The sequence below is a fragment of the Eumetopias jubatus genome, unplaced genomic scaffold, assembly GCF_037043125.1.
Source record: "Eumetopias jubatus isolate StellerSeaLion01/CBP00866 unplaced genomic scaffold, mEumJub1_p1.0 scaffold_8, whole genome shotgun sequence".
NCBI classification, from domain to species: Eukaryota; Metazoa; Chordata; class Mammalia; order Carnivora; family Otariidae; genus Eumetopias; species Eumetopias jubatus.
Genome location: NW_028274814.1, coordinates 28,201,489 through 28,217,829, shown reverse-complemented (window position 1 = coordinate 28,217,829; position 16,341 = coordinate 28,201,489). Strand labels below are relative to the sequence as shown.

The 16,341-nt window shown below is 45.1% G+C and overlaps 1 protein-coding gene across 2 annotated transcripts in view; it reads left to right on the top strand.

Annotated features, from left to right (window-relative positions):
* ITIH2 (inter-alpha-trypsin inhibitor heavy chain 2) overlaps positions 1-16,301 on the top strand; it is a 35,206-nt gene extending 18,905 nt beyond the window's left edge. For both annotated transcript variants that reach the window (XM_088025534.1, XM_028114699.2), the window contains 9 exons: positions 347-532; positions 915-1,054; positions 2,574-2,743; positions 6,148-6,285; positions 11,121-11,234; positions 11,632-11,830; positions 12,398-12,570; positions 13,870-13,981; positions 16,154-16,301. In XM_088025534.1, the coding sequence (XP_087881660.1) occupies positions 347-532; positions 915-1,054; positions 2,574-2,743; positions 6,148-6,285; positions 11,121-11,234; positions 11,632-11,830; positions 12,398-12,570; positions 13,870-13,981; positions 16,154-16,301 (1,380 nt within the window). The remainder of the gene's footprint in view (positions 1-346; positions 533-914; positions 1,055-2,573; positions 2,744-6,147; positions 6,286-11,120; positions 11,235-11,631; positions 11,831-12,397; positions 12,571-13,869; positions 13,982-16,153) is intronic.
* Positions 16,302-16,341: the final 40 nt, after the last annotated feature.

Below are 16,341 nucleotides of genomic sequence, written 5' to 3'. Positions count from 1 at the left end.
CAGTTCATCTGATAATTGTGAGAATTTTCCCTGTCTCATAGCTCTCCACAGAGATCCTGTGAAAATAAATTAAGAGATACCAGCTAACCATTTGAGGAATCTCAGCAAAAAGGGCTTTAGGGACGCCTGGGTGGCTCAGTTGGTTAAGCGTCCGACTCTTGATTTCAGCTCAGGTCATGATCTCAGGGTCATGAGACCGAGCCCTGAGTCGGGCTCCGTGCTGGGCATGGGGCCTGCTTGAGATGCTCTCTTTCTCTGTCTGCCCCTCCCCCCTCTTAAAAAAGTGTGTTAGACTGATGAAGTAGTATGAAAATAATGATTTCTCTGTTTTTTTTATGAATTGTAGAAATTCTACAACCAGGTCTCTACTCCATTGCTCCGGAATGTTCAGTTCAACTATCCCCACTTGTCAGTATCGGATGTCACTCAAAACAGTTTCCACAACTATTTTGGAGGCTCAGAGATTGTGGTGGCAGGAAAATATAACCCTGATAAATTGGAGCAGTTACAGAGCATCATCACTGCCACTTCGGTACTTCTACTTATCTCCTTATTTCTCAAAAGACTAACTGGTCCCCTCGATACAGTCCATCTTGTATATTAACAGGTTAATATTTTGCATTCCAAGAATCTTGCATGTGGACTAAAAGCGATAAAGTGGAAGGGAAGGCATGAGAATATCTATGCCATGGTCCTCAAACCATTCTGTAAATCCTTCCCTTCTGATCCCAAAGCCAATCCCAAACCTTGGATGTGTGCACTTACTTCCTCTTTTGTATTCTTTTGAATTGTTTTGCACTTCCCTTGAAGTTACATAGTGCCCTGATTCACTGACAGTAGGTAGGAAAAATGTGGATTGATTAACTCTGGTTCTGCTCCCCCAATATCTTTCAACTGAATCTTCCATCATCCAGGCTAACACGGAGTTAGTCTTGGAAACTCTGGCCGAAATGGACGACTTGGAGGATTTTCTGTCAAAAGACAAGCATGCAGATCCTGATTTCACCAAGAAATTGTGGGCCTATCTGACAATCAACCAACTTCTAGCTGAGCGGTAAGAAGAGAAGAGTGTACATCACAGGGATTTGCAAAAGTAAGAGGTTTGCCTTGAATATTTTGAAAGTGATACACAAGAAGGATTTGGAACCAAGAAAGGCAGCAAATTAACTCGGGATTTGGACTGTCAATTTCCACTGGTTCCAAGCACTTTAAGTAAAGCTGAGTTCACAATTTTCTTTTTTATTGAGGTATAACATACACAAAGTGGGTGAAGTGCATGAATTTTAAACGTACAGTCTAGTGAATTCTTAGATGTGTCACCCATGTCATAATCACCACCCAGATCCGTTATAGAACACTTCTGTCCTCTCTGAAGGGTCCTTCGTTCTCCTTCCCACAGAACACGCCCCCCCACACACACCTGTGGTAGAAATCACGGTCACCATCAATTAGTTTTCTGTGACTGAACTTCTTGTTTCTGGCTTCTTTCATTCAACACGATGTCTATGAGATCCATCCGTGTTGCTGGGGAGTATCAGTAGTCTATTTGCGTTCACTTTTGAAAAGGTTATTGTCCAGAGAGAAATTCATGATTCTAGTATCACCTGAGGACAGGTTCCATAACAGCTGTCTCGTTCATCTCTGGCTGACCTGCACTTAACCTGTACAGTATAAGAACTACATTTCTGAATAATGCATAGCTCTTGGACCACGTGCAGCAGAATAACATAGCAGGTGCCGAAGAAGAAAATCACCATTCCCGAGCCCCATTCCACCTACCACAACAGATTCCCAGGAAGATGGAACAGAGTCTTCTGAACTAGGTCAGGAAAACATGAAATACGGTTGTATGACTGTACTCACAGAGAAAATCCGTGATGTCAGTAAGATTATAAAACAGACATGGGGTGTTAGCTGTGGCTTTGAAGTGAGCAAAAACTATCCCTGCCCCTTTACTGAAGCATGCTGGGTGCATGCACAGCAAAATTACAGATACACAGCGCGTTGCTGAAGTTCAATACTGATTTTTCAGGAACAGTCCCTGGAAAACAGATCAGTGGTTGCAGGGGGTTGGGGGGCCGGATGACCGGGCAGAGCACAGGGGGTCTTTAGGGCAGTGAAAGCGTCTGCACGATAGTACAATAGTGAATACATGTCATCACACGTTTGTCAAAGCCCACAGAATGTGCACCACCAAGAACAAACCCTAATGTAAACCGTGGGCTTTGGTGATGAGGAAATGTCCGCGCAGGTTCATAGCTTGTAACAAATACACCACTCTGGTGGGGGGTTGTTGATAATGGGGGAGGCTGTGGTGTGTGGGCACAGGGAGTATCTGGGAAATCTCTGACCTTTCTCCTCAATTTTACTGTGAACCTAAAACTGATCTGAAAAATAAAGTCTATTAAAAAAAAATACTGTAGGACTGCATAGCTAAATAAAATCCTAGCTTCATGGAGCCAGTTAGCCTTCTTTTATCTGGCGTCCCCAGGGTCCAGGCTGAGCCCAGAGGTGGTGGGGGCTGGGGCGTAAGCGCAGTAATGTACTCGAATGCCTCTGTTTCCCAAATACAGAAGCCTGGCTCCTACAGCTGCTGCCAAAAGGAAAATTACAAAAACAATCCTGCAGATGTCTCTGGAACATCACATAGTGACCCCACTCACCGCGATGGTGATTGAGAACGAGGCCGGGGATGAGCGCATGCTGGCCGACGCCCCCCCGCAAGATCATTCCTGCTGCTCAGGTCAGTGCTGCCATCTGCTGGACAAATCGGACGGGTCGGCTTTCCTCGCCGGCCCCGGGGTCCTCCAGCCTCGGCTCCTCTCCCCCACAGCCCGCCTCTTGCTTCCCAGCCCTGGGTCCCCGTGTGTCCGAGCTCTTCCGGTCAATTTACTTTGGGGTAGTTTATTGCTATGGTCTTAGAACTTCTGCTCACTTAACTCCCAAAGGAATTTTGAAGACCTACGTACCCCGGCACGCATTGTTTAAATCAACATTTAACCATTTTTCACCACGCTTAAATAGTTGCAGCGAATTTAATTTGGGGCATATTGTATTGTATTGAATTTTTTTAAAGATTTATTTATTTATTTATCAGAGAGAGAGCGAGAGAGAGCACAGGCTTAGGGAGCAGCAAGCAGAAAGAGAAGCAAGCAGAGGGAGAACCAGTCTCCCCACTGAGCAGGGAGCCCGATGCGGGACTCGATCCTCGGAGCCCGATGCGGGACTCGATCCTCCGATCCCGGGATCCTGACCTGAGCCAAAGGCAAACGCCTAACTGATTGAGCCACCCAGGTGCCCCAATAGTGAGTGTTTAAAACAAACCTGTTCCATCACTGTTTTAAGTGTATCCAACGACATGGAATACCTAACTTGGTACTCTCCATCATCCATTAAAAAAAAACACATGAACAAATTCTATTTTTGGAAATTTTATATGGTTCTTTTTTCTAGTTGAACTGGTATTTCCGTTACTGGCAGAATTATGTCTCAGTGTAATACACTGCTATGTGGGAAAGTCTTTTACTGATCATCCTGCTCCTATGCAAGAAAAATGTTTACAAATTTAATTTTTTTCAATTTCTTGTGACCATTAGATTTTGAGTGTTCAAATTTTTTTTCTAGATTGAGTTTTATTAAAATTACTACAAGTAGGCAATTGGTCAAAATAATATACATGGATTATAAATTTGATATCCCTAAGTAAAATTTTATTGAAAATCATCTCTTAATGAGAAAAAAATGTGGCTGAGTGTTTTTTCAAGTACCTCTGGGTAAGTGTTATTTATTAATAGATTGAAAGAGATCAGATTCAGTGTCATTCCTACTTTAAAAAAATTTTAGGGGCACCTGGCTGCCTCAGTCGGTGGAGTGTGCGACTCTTGATCTTGGGGTTGTGAGTTCGAGCCCCAAGTTGGGTGTAGAGATTCCTTAAAAATAAATCTTTAAGAAAATGTTTTTATAGTCCTAAGTCCTGATAAATCTTGTTGACATAGGTTAAGTAGATAGGAATGGAATGAATTTGGTCGCTGCAACTGTCACTCACAGCTTCTTCAAAGTTATATGCCAAACTCACATAGGATCTAGTACGCAAAAATTATTTTTAATGATCTAGCATGTCACAGCTCCAGTCCTACTTCAACTCTGTTTAAAGGAAAGAACTGGAAACTGTCTGACTTGCAAACGGATCTGTGTCCCTTGCAATGGATTGGGTCATTCTAGTTTTCGGCACTACACCAATTTTCCTGGGAGGTTTTTGGTGAGAGAGCATGCCTTCCACTTCTCAACTAAGAGAAAGGGGTTTTCAAGTCAGGAAACGACAGATGTCGGTGGGGATGTGGAGAAAGGGGAACCCTCCTACACTGTTGGTGGGAATGCAAGCTGGTGCAACCCCTCTGGAAAACAGTATGGAGGTTTCTCAAACAGTTGAAAATAGAGCTACCATACGATCCAGCAATTGCACCACTGGGTATTTACCACAAAGATACAAATGTAGGGACCCGAAGGGGTACGTGCACCCCAGTGTTTATAGCAGCAATGTCCACAATAGCCAAACTGTGGAAAGAGCCAAGATGTCCATCGACAGATGAATGGATAAAGAAGAGGTGGTATATATACACAATGGAATATTATGCAGCCATCAAAAGGAATGAGATCTTGCCATGTGCAACGACGTGGATGGAACTGGAGGGTGTTATGCTGAGTGAAATAAGTCAATCAGAGAAAGACATGTATCATAGGACCTCACTGATATGAGGAATTCTTAATCTCAGGAAACAAACTGAGGGTTGCTGGAGTGGTGGGGGGTGGGAGGGATGGGGTGGCTGGGTGATAGACATTGGGGAGGGTATGTGCTATGGTGAGCGCTGTGAATTGTGCAAGACTGTTGAATCACAGATCTGTACTTCTGAAGCAAATAATACATTATATGTTAAAAAAAAAGAAGAAGAAGAAGATAGCAGGAGGGGAAGAATGAAGGGGGTGGATGTCGGAGGGGGAGACAAACTATGAGAGACGATGGACTCTGAAAAACAAACTGAGGGTTCTAGAGGGGAGGGGGGTAGGGGGATGGGTTAGCCTGGTGATGGGTATTAAAGAGGGCACGTTCTGCGTGGAGCACTGGGTGTTATGCACAGACAATGAATCATGGAACACTACATCAAGAACTAATGATGTAATGTATGGTGATTAACAGAACATAATAAAAAGAAATGCTGGGTAAAATAGAAAAAAAAAAAAAGAATATACCCTAACTAAATAAGAAAAAAAAAAAAAAGAGAGAAAGGGGTTTTCTTAGGAAAAGTATACATGGAAGCTGAGAACCTTGAAATTGCCACAAAGCCACCCATGATTTCTGTGTCCTGGGGAAAAGTCCTAAGCTGTGCTCAGGGGCACGTATGCCAAGTTTAGAAGACGTTGGCTTATCACCTTCTTCCTGCCCTCCCTTTCTTAGGAACTAGTCCTATTGAAACAGTCTTAAGAATGGCCTGCACACCCTGGAGGGATCACTTTCCACATTTTTCATTTTGTCCAAGTGAGATGCCAACTAACCACAGAGGTCTAGGGTTCAAGGTGCTCTTACTTCTGACGCCCCAGTTACAAGAGCCTGGGGCCCCACAGCTAAATTTCTCTGGGGAGAAACTCGCCCTAGATAAACTGGCATTTATAAGTGATTTTGTATCAGCGAGATAAGACGCCTAGGTGAACGGCCATTTGTTTTCTCCAAGACAGGAAGGCTGCCTGTATATCAGAAAGCAAAATGACCTTGCTGTAACCAGTAAGGGGAAACTAGCTGGCTGAGAAACTAAATTGTTTAGATTGTTGTTTGGTGAGGCAATAGGAAGGGACCCAGGCCAGGACTTCTCCAGGGGCTGGCCTGGACATCATCTCCTGGGCCTGGGCTGAAGATGCGGGGCCCTTCTCCAGCCTCTGTGGGGCAGATCCCACAGCCCGGGGCCCAGACTCGGCAGAGCGCCCTCGAGCAGGCCCCACAGCGGAAAGACAGGAAAAGCGGGAAGAGAGAAAGTTCTGGAATAAAATCAATGGGAGAAAACCATAGCCGAGAACCTCTAGGGTCTGCGTAACACAGATTCTTGAAGTTGTAAGAAATCTCCATGGGAACTAATGGCTACGGGTTTTTCTATGCAGGCGCCCTGTATTATGGAAACAAGGTTGCTCTGAGTTCAGTCCCATCTTGGGTCAACCCTTCCCCAACACCGAAGATCCCAATGCCTGTGCTGGGAGCTCGAGTGCTCGAGGCAACTCCTCCCCCACATGTGATGAGAGGTAAGAGACCTTTACCACTGCTTTCACGTCCTGGGTCCCTGGATCGCCATCCTGTGGAGCATTTATTTATATACATTTAAAAGTCGTCATGGTAAAATAAATAAATAAATAAATAAATAAATAAATAAATAAAATTAAAAAGTCCTGGTAAACCAGGTGACTTCTATAGGCATGGTTGACCTCCACTGAGAGAAGAGAGTTTTGTGTATGAATCAGCTTGGGCCAGACACCAGACAGTACCTCATTAGTTCCTGATGTGGTGTTCCATGATTCATCGTTTGCACACAACACCCAGTGCTCCTTGCAACACGTGCCCTCCTTAATACCCATCACGGGGCTAACCCCTCCCCCTAACCCCCTTCCCTCTGAAACCTTCAGTTTGTTTCCTGGAGTCCGTAGTCTCTCATGGTTCGTCTCCCCCTCGGACTTACCCCCCTTCATTTTTCCCTTCCTTCTCCTAATGTCCTCCATGGTATTCCTTATGTTCCACAAATAAGTGAAACCATATGATAATTGACCTTCTCTGCTTGACTTATTTCACTGAGCACAATCCCCTCCAGCTCCATCCAGGTCGATGCAAATGGTGGGTATCCATCCTCTCTGACGGCTGAGTCATATTCCATTGTATATATGGACCACTTCTTCTTTATCCATTCGTCTGTCAACGGACATCTCGGCTCTTTCCACAGTTTGGCTATTGTGGACATTGCTGCTATGAACATTGGGGTGCATGTGCCCCTTCCTTTCACTACATCTGTATCTTTGGGGTAAATACCCAGTAGTGCAATTGCTGGGTCATAGGGTAGCTCTATCTTCAGATTTTTGAGGCACCTCCACACTGTTTCCCAGAGTGGCTGCACCAACTTGCATTCCCACCAACAGTGTAGGAGGGTTCCCCTTTCTCCACAACCTCTCCAACATCTGTTGTTTCCTGCCTTGTTAATTTTTGCCATTCTAACTGGTGTAAGGTGGTATCGCATTGTGCTTTTGATTTGTATTTCCCTCATGCCAAGTGATTTTGAACATTTTTTCATGTGTCTGGTAGCCATTTGTATGTCTTCCTTGGAGAAGTATCTGTTCATGTTTTCTGCCCATTTTTTTGACTTGATTTTTTTTTTCGGTGTTGCGTTTGAGAAGTTCTTTCTAGATCTTGGATGCCAGTCCTTTATTTGAAATTTCAATAACAGAGTAGCTCCTGATGTTCCTAGAAGCATGCAGCTTTTCTAGGCTGCCTGGAACACAGAATCTTCTAGCAAGAACATTTCTGACTGTCAGAACTGATTTCTCAAGACTGTACCCCCACCACTTACCGAACACCATATTGGAACAGAGAAAACGTAGTGAGGACTTCGATTTGATTTTTAGAGCAAGTGCAACTCACCCCTATGGCTTGTCTCTAAAAGTATTCTTTGTGGGCCAAAAGTGATTTGCTTCTTCACTCTTTCATCTGTGGCAATACTTTATCCGGAGGTCCCTCCCCTTCCCTACCTGGCACGTCCGAGGACAGAGCTTCACGAAGGGCTCTGCACTGAGCTTCTGGTCAGTAGTGGTAATTTAACTTTACAACACTGCACGCGTGGGGAGGGCATCCATGGGTCAGGTTACAGTGCTGGCAAAATTGCCATCTTTCCTGTGCCGAGTGGCTCTCAGAGCAAGAGACAAGGTCAAGGACAGGTGCGTGAGCCCCTCACACTGTGGCTTTGCAAGACGAAGCTTTCTGTAGAAACCCGTAGAGATAAAGCTAACCTCATTTTTGATATTCTTTCCAGTAAGAATGCGGTGCTTCCTCTGAGTTTACATGGTCTGCTGTGTGATGCAGTTAAAGGGACAAGGTCTTAAGAGTCAGACAGTTCCGGGGTCAGGCTGCCCTCCTCAGACTCTGAGACCTCTCTAGGTCTCAGTGAGCCCACCTGTAAAATGGGGATGGTGATAAATTGCAGGGTGGTTATAACCTTAGTTTCTTGTGGAAGCTCATAAACACCAGGTCCTCAGGAATCTATGAAGTTAGTCATGGGATCCCTCAATCTTCCTTCAACCTGATCTGAATGTAAGGTTACACAGACTCACCTAAATATGACGTTTCCTTTCTGCTGTCTAGAATGATACCAGTTCAGTAGTTGATTCGTGGTTACCTACCAGCAGGTCTGATTAGAGGGATTTTGGTTAAATAAAATGGCAAAATCAATCATGATCTCTAATAGAAGCCATGTCCTTCAAAAAATATTTCAAAACACCTTATTTGTGTAAAGGAAGAAGCTATCGCAACAAAATGAATTTTTTTAATTGAAAAAGAGATGAGAACCTTTGTTCTGTGTTTTAATGATGCCCTCTAGTGCCCAGCTCAGCACAAAAGCGATTCACCAAGTATTTATTGACCTCATCACGAGAGTTTGGTAGTGTGAGGGGTGCAAAGAAGTACCAGATTGTATTCCTCTTCTGCATTCGTTTATCTTCCATTTCATGTTCCAGAACACACACTTGAACGTGAACGAGCGTATCAGAGCGGGTGGGAGAATGGGCTTGTCCTCGGACAGCTTGGCTTTGCTCATAGCTCTGCCACGCACTAACTCTGTAATGTGATCTCGGGCAGGTGACCTGTCCTCTGCGAGGGTACAAAGAGAATTAGTTGAGTTAATATTTGCATGGGACTTTGCGATAACATCTAGAAGACAATAGCCTCTCAATGAATGGAAGCCTGCTCTTTCATTTTAATCTGGAAAAGATGACCCCTGCGGTTCTTCCAGCTCAGACCTTCCTGTCTCCGGGGCCTTCAGGGACTCAGGCAGGAAGCCGGGCAGATCTGAATTGTTCCTCTGCGCTCAGTTACCCTGACATTGTGGACTCTACCACCGGTCTCTGGAATCTTCCGTCCCCCGTCTGTCCGGCTTCCCATTCAGTGTAACATCTCTTGCCTGGGTTACTGCTGCGTTAGCTGCTAAGTGATCTTCCCACGTCCACTTCCCGATACTTAATTTATACTGTGACAAGTAATTTCCCTAAAGTCAAATCATGTCCCATTTTTTCTCAAAAACTTCAAATAGCTCCCCAGCTTAAAGCTTCATTCTTTGGTGTGGTGCTCCACCCATCTCCACGACCCCCATTTTTGGTCTTTTTCTACATTCTTCAAGAACCCATCCCATCCCCTAGTTACACTGAGGTACTTTGCCAACAAATCACCCACTTTTATACCTCCATGCTGTGCACTCAGGATAAAATCTCTGTTTCTTCTGTGTCTTTTGCCGCTCCTAGCTTCAAGGTTTTGTGTGAACTCTGTCACCAGGCCTTTCTCAACTGGCCAGGCAGGGCTGGTCACCCTTCATCTTTACCCTCAGAGCATTGCACTTATGCCATTTTTGTGTCATTTATTTTATTCTCTCTTCCCTCAGTGGTTGTGTCTCTCTCAATGAAAGAAAAACTGTGAAGGAAAAAAATTATTCGTGATATTCGTTAGAGCACGCAAGGTCAGGAAGACCTCATTCAAGGGGGGGGCATTACAATGGGTATGGGGACCCCCACAATGGGGTCTTGCAGTTGGGTGGAGAAGATTGGACTCAACTCCAAATACAGCAAAGTTGGAGTTTATAGACAAGGACAGGGTGAGGCAGTGGGTGCAAAATCACTCAGAGGAAACATCAGGATTAAGGGGGATTCTGGCCACACCGACTTAACAGGATTCTTGCCGAAGGCAGCCAGGCAATCAGAAGTCACTTGGAGGGTGGTGGGGGATGAGGAACCCAGTTAGATATCAAGGGTGCTCAGTATGGCAGGTGGGGATTCTAGCTAAGCCAGCCTACTAGGATTCTTGCTAAAATTGGACAATGCAGAAACAAACATGTAAGTCCAAAAGTGGAGGCCTTGTTGAAAAGGTTGGGGGAGCCTAAATGGAGTTTGGTCAAGGAGAGAATCTTGGTCACTCCTTCATTAAATTGTGACTTTCTTGAAGGTCTTATAAATAAGACCATGACTTATTTATAGCTATACCAAACATTGCCTAATTCAGCTTTGGACATAGTTGGGTGTTTTTCTCACCAACTATTTGTTGAATGTTAAACAAACAAACAAACAAGAAAGATCAGTCAGAATAAGGTTGTCCAGTAGTGAAGGAGTTCTTTCTTGAGAGAAGCTTGATGCTTCATTGCCCTTGGAATTGATTAATATCCATCTGTAGGCCAACAAATAATATTATGTCTCCTTTATTTTTATGTTTTGTGTATAGCTACTTAAAAAAATACACCTCTTTTCTCTATCTATACAACACTCACGGTATGTATATACACAATTACGGTATACACATGTATACATGATGTGTCTGTATGCTTTTCTTATTCGCCTTTCTTTTTTTTTTAAGATTTCATTTATTTATTTGACAGAGAGAGAGAGAGAGAGAGCAAGAGAGGGAACACAAGCAGGGGGAGTGGCAGAGGGAGAAGCAGGCTTCCCGCTGAGCAGGGAGCCCGATGTGGGGCTCGATCCCAGGACCCTGGGACCATGACCTGAGCCGGAGGCAGACACTTAACGACTGAGCCACCCAGGCGCCCCTTTTGTGTCTTTCTTATTCATTTTTTTATCTCTAGCCTAGATCATATGTGATAGTTTCAGATTAAGTATACACTATATTTGCAAAATAATAAAACTCTGACGGAAGCTCCATGGGGAAGGGACAATGGGTCTGCACCACTGGCTCCCCAACGCCCAGAACAGAACCTAGCATCTAGTAGAAGCACTGTAAATATTTGTTCTTGTTAAGTTAAAGTTGTTCAGGAATAAAGTACTGTTTAATGTCACCTTCCTTTCTATGATTTTGTTTGATTTCATTTTCTCTGTATATTTTCCAGTTGAAAATGACCCACACTTCATCATTTACCTACCAAAAAATGAAAAAAATATTTGTTTCAATATTGACTCAGAACCTGGAAAGATTCTCAACCTTGTTTCTGATCCAGAATCAGGTAAAATAAAAAGAGGCTATATTTGAAATAAGCAATGAGATCATTGTCATGTTTCACTGTCACTACTTGGGATTTCTTTCTTTCCCACCTTAAAAGAAGTCCTGTACTTTTCAAACTCTGATAATTAGTGAGAAACTAATTATAAATATATTCCTAAGGGAATTAGAATAGCTACGAAAGAGTATGAACTAGCAGATCTTGCTGTGATATAAGTCATTTGAAGTATGATAAGACAGAGTAACAAAGTGAAAGTTGCTTAGGAAAAAAATGTTATGTAAGTCCTGAAGCAAAAAAATAATAATTTTCCCATATTGTCAAGTTTTGTAAATGTGAATAATAGTGCCTCATGTGCAAAAAAATGGCGCACAGAGAGAAAAAAGTGTGTTTTCTTCTCCAGGGATTTTGGTCAATGGGCAGCTCATTGGTGCTAAGAAACCCAAGAATGGAAAACTCAGCACCTATTTTGGAACACTGGGATTTTATTTCCAAAGCGAAGACATGAAAATAGAGATCAGCACCAAGACCATCACCCTGAGTCGGCGCTCTCGGGTGTCTGTCCTTTCCTGGTCTGACACAGCTCGTGTCATTAATCAGAGGCGAGTATTGTCACGTCTGGATGCGGGCCTGTCCTCCACACATGACTACACAAATGGGCCCAGAAATCTGTGACTGAAACACAGAACTTACAGTCATCATTTTAAGTGTGAAGAAGTCGAGGTTCAGAAAGATTGTTGTTGCCTACTCCGCGCCCCCCACCCCTGGCAGCCAAGTCCATGTCTTTTGGCCACCGTGTGTCTCCGCACCAACCTGTGGCCTGGCGTGTAGTGAGGACTCGATAAAGACGTGCCAGATAAGTGAATGAATACATCAAAAATCCCCAGCCAACTCCATGTCGGAGTGTGCCCGGAAACACTATGATTGTGTCTTATGAGTCATATTTTCCCGTGATTACCTGTTCGTTGCTTTTATACAAACATACAAACTGACAGAATTCCGGAGCCAGGAGCAAAAACGACATTCTGTAACGAAAAGTGTTGTAGAGGGCCTAGAATACTCGTGGGGTTGTCCAGGGCGGGGTGGTGAGCTCAGGTTCACAGTGGGAGGAATGGCTTCCTAAACAGTGTGTTCTAGAAACATTGACTCCATTTTGCCTTTTGCCCCAGGGTGCTTGTCTCTGTGAAGAAAGGGCAAACTGTGACTATCACCCTGGATAAAGACATGTCCTTCTCTGTTTTACTCCATCGCGTTTGGAAGAAGCATCCAATCAATGTAGACTTTTTGGGGATCTACATTCCCCCCACAAACAAGTTTTCACCCAAAGCACATGGACTAATAGGTACGGTGTTTATTGCCCATCTGGCAAGTGGGTCTTGGTCTCGAGCAACTTTGGAGGTTAGAACTTGGACAGTGATGGGTCTGGACTCAAAGAACAGGTTGGAGCCATGCTCTGTGCCTGGGTCTTGATTTATACAGGGGACTGAGGACACACAGGGGCCAATGCCATTGACAGAACCATTTATTGTCACTCAGGTTCCCCTAGAAACAAAGACGCGGGGCCCACCATGCAGGGCCACGGAAGAAGGCCAGGTTTTAGTCAGGGACCCGAAGCAACAGGTTTAGGACAGAGCCTCTCCTGGGTTTCTGTGGGAAGACAAGGCACAGCGGGGTAGTTCCGGGTTGGCTAGCTTGAATCATTTCGGCAGGCTTTGGGCTCTAGGGTGATCTCTACTTACCTGGCCCCTGGCCCTGAAATGCTTCCGGGTCGCACAGGCCAGCTAGAGGAGGTCTGGCCCTGGAATGCTTCCGGGTCGCACAGGCCAGCTAGAGGAGGTCTGGCCCTGGGATGCTTCCGGGTCGCACAGGCCAGCTAGAGGAGGTCTGGCCCTGGGATGGTTCGCGCGCAGCTCATAGCATGCTCCTCCGCTGTCCTCCGCTGTCTTTCAGAATTGGCTGGCCCTGGGAGGGGCAGTCCCTCCCTAGCCGGTCAGGGTTTTTGTTGTCAGCTCATAAATATACAGAAGATAACAAACATGATTCATGCAGCCTGACAAAGCAGGGCAGGGGGACTCGATGATGCTCTAGCCAAGACCATTTGCCGTTGCAGGTGAGGTTTTCCTGGAACCAGGATTTCATCCTCACAAACTGGGCAAACAATTAGAGAAGCGATGCACACTTTCAATTTTACGTGGAAGATGGTTTTTTTCTAACTGAAGAGAGGTGAACTGGTTTTGGAAGTCTGTGATGACAAGCAGGGTATCTAGGTCCACTTTCCCTACTACTTTTTAAGTAGTGGTTCCAGTTTAAGCATGTGGCATCACAAACCTTGTCCCTGTGATTTGAGCCATGTGGCAGGTGCTCACCCTGTCATCAGGGCAGGCGTTCCAATCCACTTCTTGTCCAGTAGGTCAGCCTCATATGTGAGATGACTGTGGCTCGAGCAGCCCAGCTTTGCTCTCGGGAAGGACCCATCCCTTCCATCGCTCTGCCCTTCTCCTCTCAATATGTCTTTCCACCCCAGAAATTCTGGGGGCCGGGTGGGGGACAGAAATGTAGCTTGGGCCAAATGATGATGAGACTGGTGTTCTATTTACCCTCGGGTTCTGTGTAAATCAGCGTCTGGACTTTGTCTCACTAGGCCAGTTCATGCATGAGCCAAAGATCCGTATCTTCAATGAACGACCGGGAAAGGTCCCCGAGAAGCCAGAGGCGAGCATGGAAGTGAAGGGACACATGCTGACTGTCACCAGGTAGGCCTTGGAGGCATACAGGAGAAAGGGAGAGCGTGCCTCCCGGGATTAAACTCACACGGTAACATAGAAGCAAGAAAAGCTCTTGCAAGTGTTACCCATGTCAGACTGAACAGTTCATCAGGAAGAGACACATACACAACATTTGCGTAAGGATGCCACAGGTGGGCCAGGCTACATGCGAATAAGGACTAGCTAGACAAATGGGTACCATAAAAGGCCGAGGACAATTAAGCTGTTGGTCTCACCGTCATGCATTACTAGCCCTATGGGCACAAGCTGGATTACTGAAAAAGCTGATCAAAGGAGGAAATCGTAAAAATATCTGTGAACTAGGGCGCCTGGGTGGCTCAGCCAGTTGAGCGTCTGACTTTTGGTTTCGGCTCAGGTAATGATCTCAGAGTTGTGGGATCGAGCCCTGAGTCAGGCTCCTCACTCAGCATGGAGTCTGCTTGGGATTCTCTTTCTCTCCCTCTGCCCCTCCCCCCACTTGCTGTCTCTCAAAATACATCTTTAAAAAAAAAATACCTTTGAACCATAGTGCTAGAGAATGAATGGATATGTTTACCTAAGACTGGAGCCTTCTTCTTCTTCTTGAGTATGAATCTACCCAATGCATTTTTGCGTAGCTTTCTCATGCAAACCATATCCGTATGCTTTGTTTTGAAGTGAGAATTCCATATCGCAAAGCATTCTGAGTGTAACATTCTTATCAGTCTTTTCAATTTCTCCCAGTCCTCGACTGTAGTCTCTCCTGTGTTATCTGATAGCATCTTAAAGCAGGTGTTTGTTTTTTTTTTTTTTTGCCTTTTAAGAGTTTTTACAAAGCAATCAACTTTGCTTTATAAGAAATGATTTTCTTTTTTTTTTTAAAGATTTTATTCATTTATTTGACAGAGAGACACAGCGAGATGGGGACACAAGCAGGGGAGTGGGAGAGGGAGAAGCAGGCTTCCCGCCGAGCAGGGAGCCCGATGCGGGGCTCGATCCCAGGACCCTGGGATCATGACCTGAGCCGAAGGCAAACGCTTAACGACTGAGCCACCCAGGAGCCCCAGAAATGACTTTCTTTGCATACAAATGTCATTGGCTTCTATGTCAGTAAGCGATAAAATTGCAGTCATAATTAAGCCGTACATAATACCACACGTAGCTTTGTGAAGTACAACGATGAACTCCTGGGGCGCCTGGGTGGCTCAGATGGTTAAGCGTCTGCCTTCAGCTCAGGTCATGATCTCAGGGTCCTGGGATCGAGCCCTGCGTTGGGCTCCCTGCTCAGCAAGGAGTCTGCTTCTCCCTCTGCCTGCCGCTACCCCTGCTTGTGCTCTCTCTTTCTCTGTCAAATAAATAAATAAGTCAAAATCTTTAAAAAACAAAAGAGAACAAAAGATGAGCTCTTAGTGAGTATACCACTCACCCGGTTCCGGAGCACTGGAGACCAGTGAGTTACCAATGGGTGTCAGTGAGAGTGTTTGATAAAGCAACGGTGAGCACGGGTAATCACAGTAAAAACAGTTATCTGGGGTTGGTGAACACAGATCTGCTATCCTCCAATGAGAAGGGTAACTGTTAGGCCTCAAGTTCATCTACTGCAAGAACCTTGCGACGCATAACTGAAACTGAGCTGACCTGGGGCTGCGCACTATCGTATATATTCTAAAGCTCACTAGTGACAATAAGCCCTATGACTTTTTAAATCATTGGCTTCTTTGTCCTTTAAGTGGAAGGCATGAATTTCTCAGAAACAGCCGGCATCACCCTTACATAGCACTCTCACCCGCCCAGCGAGGTGGGGGGCATCTTGGATTCATCCTGCAGGTGACATGTGAGGTCAGCCCACAGCACTCCAGTGTTGGGTTCCCGCCTTCTTTCCAATTGAAAGTGAATTTGCACTCCTCACCTTGTTGGAAAAATCTCTATTGGTCAATCTTCAAAGGGTTATTTGAATTATCTAAGGATATACTGCTTATTCCCCGGCCTTCCAACACCAAGCCCCAGATAATGATGTTCCGTACGACTTGGAGAGTGCGGATGGGTGGGGGCGAGCAGGTATGGCGCTAGAAGGAAGGTGCTCCAGAGAATAGCAAGGGAGGGAGTGTGTCTCCTTTCCAGATATGCAGGCTGGCCAAGCCTTAGACTGTGTCCTAACCATACGCACCATTTTCCTTGCAGAGGTCTGCAGAAAGACTACCGAACAGATAGAGTGTTTGGAACGGAGGTCTCCTGTTGGTTTGTGCACAACAGTGGAAAAGGTTTCATTGATGGGCATTACAAGGATTACTTCGTGCCTCAGCTTTATAGCTTTCTCAAAAGGCCTTAAAGATTGATGGCTTTGGAAATTATCTGTAGGTACAGTTTTC